Below are 6,523 nucleotides of genomic sequence, written 5' to 3' on the forward strand. Positions count from 1 at the left end.
TTTTTGTAAGTTTTCCTGTTCATGAGGACATAAAATAATAGAAGGCTCATCAAAAAGCTACTTTCTCGACCTTCCTTCTAATGTTGTCTACACAAATCAATGTTTTTCGAAGAGCAGTTGCAGTCAAATCACTAAATATATAAAAGAACAGACACTAAGGGTGACACTTCGGCACTAGAATAAGAAGGGATACTCGATAGAAAAATATGGAACATTGAGCATGTGGAACTGCACTTGGCAACATTTATGATTTAACCCAAGACATACATATATCTAGACTGTAAGTGGTAAAGTTTCTAACTTGATTCTGGACCACTTGAGAAGCTGTTCTATAGCGTTCACGTATCAGTTTTCCTGGTTCACCTGTTGACGAAAGTTCACTATTGGCATTCCAATTTCCACTCAAACATAAATACAAAAGCTACAGACTTGTGCATGCATAGAACCGAATTTTTTGCTCTAGGAACTGACGCACAAACTTTTTCATGTACCAAATAACTGCGTGAGTTGACCAATTCATACGTGTTTTAGTAGAGAGAGATAGAGAGACTACAACTGAGAGAATACTAATCGATATAATTACATAGCTAATTTACAAAAAAATATCTAAATAACCTGATTAAAGAATATGAAATGCTTTCACCTTTCAAAATTTTCATTCAAGCTTTTCAAGAGGCCGTAGACTTGGTGAGAAATCTATTCAACTTGACCCATTAATCCACCATCAAGTTAAGGACTAAAAGATTCAAATAAGTCATCTTGGTCCTATCTTACCAGCTCTTTCTGATTCTAATTCACCAGCGGACATTATCACGGGTTCCACTCCCATGGCCTGGAATATAAGTTCAGTCTGAAATGACTTTCCTTGACCCTTTCCTCCCCAAATACCTGTAATACAAAACATTTATATTTCCAACTGCCCACTCATCTCTTATGGAAAAAATGTGGAACTGGTCAAGATAAAATTTATCCAGCCTAACCTACAAATCAAAAAATAAATAAAAAAATAAAAAAATAAAAGTTTCTAGCACTATCATGAAGTTAACCATGTCAAGATTGATAAGACACTGATTCCATTCTCAAAAGGCAAAACTGATGAAGATTCAAAGCAATGGAATAGACTCTCATTGACACATACATTGATGAACTTTTCAATAATAGGTTTTTAACATTGTGTTCTAATAAATTGACTATAAAAGAATTTTGCATTGAAACCAGTAAATTAAATGAATGCATACCTAAGATAAGGGGAACTTTGATATTGAGAAGGTGAACTATGAAGTTCTTCACAATGTGGCATACTGCACAACAACAGAGACCATGTTAACGTGTGTTAACTTAACTGCTACTTGTTTGAACTCATTTCATTAAAGAAGGTAGAGTCTTCCGGCAAAACTTCTCCGTTTTAAATTCCTAAAGAGAAAAGTACTACCATCACATCTTCATGCTGCATTTCTCTTCCAGTGAGTCAGATTACAACAAAAATACTAGCTTACAATCAGCAGAAAGGCTCATTAGTCCTTTAAGTGGAGTTCAAATACATCACGACGAAAGCTATAGAAGACAGAAAGAGGTCAGACCATCTTGTGACCAATTTATAGCATTTAATATGAAATAATGACTTTCTTATCCAACAAGGAGGATTTTTGTTGATTTTGTCGTGAATTAAATTGTCATAGAAGCTGTAGTTGATGGATGGTTAAGTGCTTAAAAGAATTCCCTTTCTAAAAACTCAAAAAAAAAAAAAGTATCACAAATTAAGATCTGTATTTCAACTACTGACAATTTATTCACTGTTATTCTGCAGTTCGCCTACATAAATACATTTGATGAGAGCTTAAAGAACCAAAACACGGCCATAAGTTTTTAAAAGGATATCAAGTACAATACAGAATGAACAAACAATATATACATAAATTTCTTAAAGTGAAGTTGTCATTGATTGGTTTTATATAACTAAATTGTTAAGATTTAAATATGATCTTACATCTAATAGCAACTGAATTACTGTTCGAATCTAAAAAGAATGCAACAAATAAAGTGGAGTGCAACACAGATATTAATGAAGTTTATTACTTCTTCAAATGTAATTCATCACATGCCGTTTGTCAATACCAAGATCCAAGGAACTTACCAACTTTATCCTGTCNAAAAAAAAAAAAAAAAAAAAAAAAAAAAAACAATTTCAAAACTGATTGTTTGTTTGAAATAAACTTTTGGGCAGCCCTGAATGAAAACATGACCAACTGAACACAGAGTTGTTCAACGGGCACCTAAGTGGTAAGTGCATACACTGCATGGCCTACGAAAACAATAAGCGTCTCTCATGTTATGATTTTTATTTATTAAGCATCTATAATATGTTCTTCAACTAATTATGAATCATTTTGCACTTTGCAGTTGCACCTTGTATCACATTATATTCACAAAAGAACTCACAGAAAGTACAAATTATATGAACAAGTAAGAAATACAAAGTAAAGAACGCCAATTCATTTGCACATAAACTTCTAAAAGAATCCAAAAGATCTTTCAAATATGTAAGAGTAAGACCATGATGATAGAGTAGATCACAAAGTGACTAGTGACTTTTGACAATTCAAATACAGGTCTGAATAAACACTTCAGATTTGCAAGATCCAATAACATAACTAATGTCAGAAAAAGAAAAAAAATGGTACCAGTCGCATGACCTATGAGAAAGTTCAATCAATAAATAAATGAACAATATGAAAAGTTCAAAATAAGTCGCGCAAAAAATAATTGATATTTATAGCTAGTTAAATTAAAACGAACTTATCCAAAGTCCACCTTGTAATATTGTCAGCCATATTGAAACAGGGGATGTCTTTCCAGAATATATATATTTTTTTGTAAGTTTTCCTGTTCATGAGGACATAAAATAATAGAAGGCTCATCAAAAAGCTACTTTCTCGACCTTCCTTCTAATGTTGTCTACACAAATCAATGTTTTTCGAAGAGCAGTTGCAGTCAAATCACTAAATATATAAAAGAACAGACACTAAGGGTGACACTTCGGCACTAGAATAAGAAGGGATACTCGATAGAAAAATATGGAACATTGAGCATGTGGAACTGCACTTGGCAACATTTATGATTTAACCCAAGACATACATATATCTAGACTGTAAGTGGTAAAGTTTCTAACTTGATTCTGGACCACTTGAGAAGCTGTTCTATAGCGTTCACGTATCAGTTTTCCTGGTTCACCTGTTGACGAAAGTTCACTATTGGCATTCCAATTTCCACTCAAACATAAATACAAAAGCTACAGACTTGTGCATGCATAGAACCGAATTTTTTGCTCTAGGAACTGACGCACAAACTTTTTCATGTACCAAATAACTGCGTGAGTTGACCAATTCATACGTGTTTTAGTAGAGAGAGATAGAGAGACTACAACTGAGAGAATACTAATCGATATAATTACATAGCTAATTTACAAAAAAATATCTAAATAACCTGATTAAAGAATATGAAATGCTTTCACCTTTCAAAATTTTCATTCAAGCTTTTCAAGAGGCCGTAGACTTGGTGAGAAATCTATTCAACTTGACCCATTAATCCACCATCAAGTTAAGGACTAAAAGATTCAAATAAGTCATCTTGGTCCTATCTTACCAGCTCTTTCTGATTCTAATTCACCAGCGGACATTATCACGGGTTCCACTCCCATGGCCTGGAATATAAGTTCAGTCTGAAATGACTTTCCTTGACCCTTTCCTCCCCAAATACCTGTAATACAAAACATTTATATTTCCAACTGCCCACTCATCTCTTATGGAAAAAATGTGGAACTGGTCAAGATAAAATTTATCCAGCCTAACCTACAAATCAAAAAATAAATAAAAAAATAAAAAAATAAAAGTTTCTAGCACTATCATGAAGTTAACCATGTCAAGATTGATAAGACACTGATTCCATTCTCAAAAGGCAAAACTGATGAAGATTCAAAGCAATGGAATAGACTCTCATTGACACATACATTGATGAACTTTTCAATAATAGGTTTTTAACATTGTGTTCTAATAAATTGACTATAAAAGAATTTTGCATTGAAACCAGTAAATTAAATGAATGCATACCTAAGATAAGGGGAACTTTGATATTGAGAAGGTGAACTATGAAGTTCTTCACAATGTGGCATACTGCACAACAACAGAGACCATGTTAACGTGTGTTAACTTAACTGCTACTTGTTTGAACTCATTTCATTAAAGAAGGTAGAGTCTTCCGGCAAAACTTCTCCGTTTTAAATTCCTAAAGAGAAAAGTACTACCATCACATCTTCATGCTGCATTTCTCTTCCAGTGAGTCAGATTACAACAAAAATACTAGCTTACAATCAGCAGAAAGGCTCATTAGTCCTTTAAGTGGAGTTCAAATACATCACGACGAAAGCTATAGAAGACAGAAAGAGGTCAGACCATCTTGTGACCAATTTATAGCATTTAATATGAAATAATGACTTTCTTATCCAACAAGGAGGATTTTTGTTGATTTTGTCGTGAATTAAATTGTCATAGAAGCTGTAGTTGATGGATGGTTAAGTGCTTAAAAGAATTCCCTTTCTAAAAACTCAAAAAAAAAAAAAGTATCACAAATTAAGATCTGTATTTCAACTACTGACAATTTATTCACTGTTATTCTGCAGTTCGCCTACATAAATACATTTGATGAGAGCTTAAAGAACCAAAACACGGCCATAAGTTTTTAAAAGGATATCAAGTACAATACAGAATGAACAAACAATATATACATAAATTTCTTAAAGTGAAGTTGTCATTGATTGGTTTTATATAACTAAATTGTTAAGATTTAAATATGATCTTACATCTAATAGCAACTGAATTACTGTTCGAATCTAAAAAGAATGCAACAAATAAAGTGGAGTGCAACACAGATATTAATGAAGTTTATTACTTCTTCAAATGTAATTCATCACATGCCGTTTGTCAATACCAAGATCCAAGGAACTTACCAACTTTATCCTGTCAAAAGAAAAAAAACCAATGATAACAAGTGCAAAAAGACAGGTTATTGAGAGATGATCATTTTCAAATAATAACACAAAAGGTAGCAGAAACATAAAAAAGAGAAAAAAGTAAGAAGCTGAACGCTACAGACATTTGCATCTAGACCATGAACCAGTGGTGGCAAAATTCACATTTCTTTCCTCGTTGTAATGTTAAAGTTATAAGGCAAATTGCGATTCCAAGTACAGGAATTAAATATTTCAAAATCAAGGAGCACAAGAACAGTGTACATTACACTTACAGGAAATATCAATTCAACTGAACAATAATGAAGAACAAAGAGAAGGATCGATAATTCAAAAACAAACTGAGGTGGAACGACAAAATTACCATGAAAAGAGAAGCAATGTAATAATCTCCNAAAAAAAAAAAAGAAAGATGCAACGATTAACCAAGTGGAAATGTCCCAAGTTTTACTCGAATTTTAACTAAAGTTAACAGGCTCAGTTTGATTCCAAGTACTGGAATCAAATATGTCCAAATCAAGAGCACGAGATTGGTTGACGTTGCACAAACTGAAAATATCAATTCAACTGAACAATAAGAACAATAGTGAAGAACAAAGAAGAAGAGTCAATAGCTAAAAAAAACTGATCCCGAACGAGGTAGAACGGGTAAAATTACCATGAAAACAGGGGCAATGTAATAGTCTCCTTGAAGGTGCTCGAACGATCTAGTGACCTTCTGGCGGTAATCAAACACAATGTCCGCTACAAAGAAAATCAACACGAAAACGAAAACACGAACAAAACTGAAACCATAACCACAAAATGAAAAGGAAAGAACAGTGATAAATCGGACACTTACAGTCTCTGCCAAGGAAGTTTCCGGCGAAGAGATCGTCGATAACGCCAGCTCTAGCTCCGACGGCGATGTTCATGTTATCTGCCTCGCTGCCAAGCCTATAGAGATAGTCCTTGCCCTCAGAGTCCTTGGCTTCCCAGGAAGATTTCTCCGACAGCCTCTTCGGCTTCTGCGAAGGCTCGCCGCCGCCATCGCCTTCACCGGAAACATCCTTGCAAGATCGAATGGAGAAGGAACGAATTCGGCTTTTTCGCGCGATAATTGAATTTTTGTAGTGAAAGAGCGAGGGAAGGGAGACGCCGGATATGGCGATAGCCATTTTTGTTCAGCCGAATTCGGCATTTTCGGATTTAAATATGATTTTTTTTTTCTTCTTTTTCTCTCTCTTCAGTTGGATCGATTTATGGATTCGGTTTATGTGGTTTTAACCGTTTTGTTGAGGCGGGGGGCTTGTTTGGACATGAGAGTTCACTAAACTCCACTGGAATAGCAAACCGAACAACTCCCTGGAATTTATTATTGACAAATGATTTAAGCATTTTTTTCTTCCAACATCGATTTTAAAAACTATTTTCATAAATATCAATTCAACTTTTAAAATAAAAAAAAAAAAAAAAAAAAAAAACTCAAAAGTATTTTTTAAATTTAAGTATATTATTTAG

General features: G+C 33.8%; 1 protein-coding gene across 1 annotated transcript in view; it reads right to left on the reverse strand.

Annotated features, from left to right (window-relative positions):
- Positions 1–6,207, reverse strand: part of LOC111779282 (ribulose bisphosphate carboxylase/oxygenase activase, chloroplastic) — a 9,818-nt gene extending 3,611 nt beyond the window's left edge. The window contains exons 1-6 of the mRNA XM_023659398.1: positions 5,865–6,207; positions 5,682–5,767; positions 5,003–5,012; positions 4,107–4,169; positions 3,643–3,756; positions 3,170–3,231 (exon numbers count right to left, since the gene is read on the reverse strand). Of these exons, the coding sequence (XP_023515166.1) occupies positions 3,170–3,231; positions 3,643–3,756; positions 4,107–4,169; positions 5,003–5,012; positions 5,682–5,767; positions 5,865–6,180 (651 nt within the window). The 5' untranslated portion in view covers positions 6,181–6,207. The remainder of the gene's footprint in view (positions 1–3,169; positions 3,232–3,642; positions 3,757–4,106; positions 4,170–5,002; positions 5,013–5,681; positions 5,768–5,864) is intronic.
- Between the last annotated feature and the right edge of the window lie 316 nt (positions 6,208–6,523).

Source organism: Cucurbita pepo, chromosome LG17 (genome assembly GCF_002806865.2).
Source record: "Cucurbita pepo subsp. pepo cultivar mu-cu-16 chromosome LG17, ASM280686v2, whole genome shotgun sequence".
Taxonomy (NCBI): domain Eukaryota; kingdom Viridiplantae; phylum Streptophyta; class Magnoliopsida; order Cucurbitales; family Cucurbitaceae; genus Cucurbita; species Cucurbita pepo.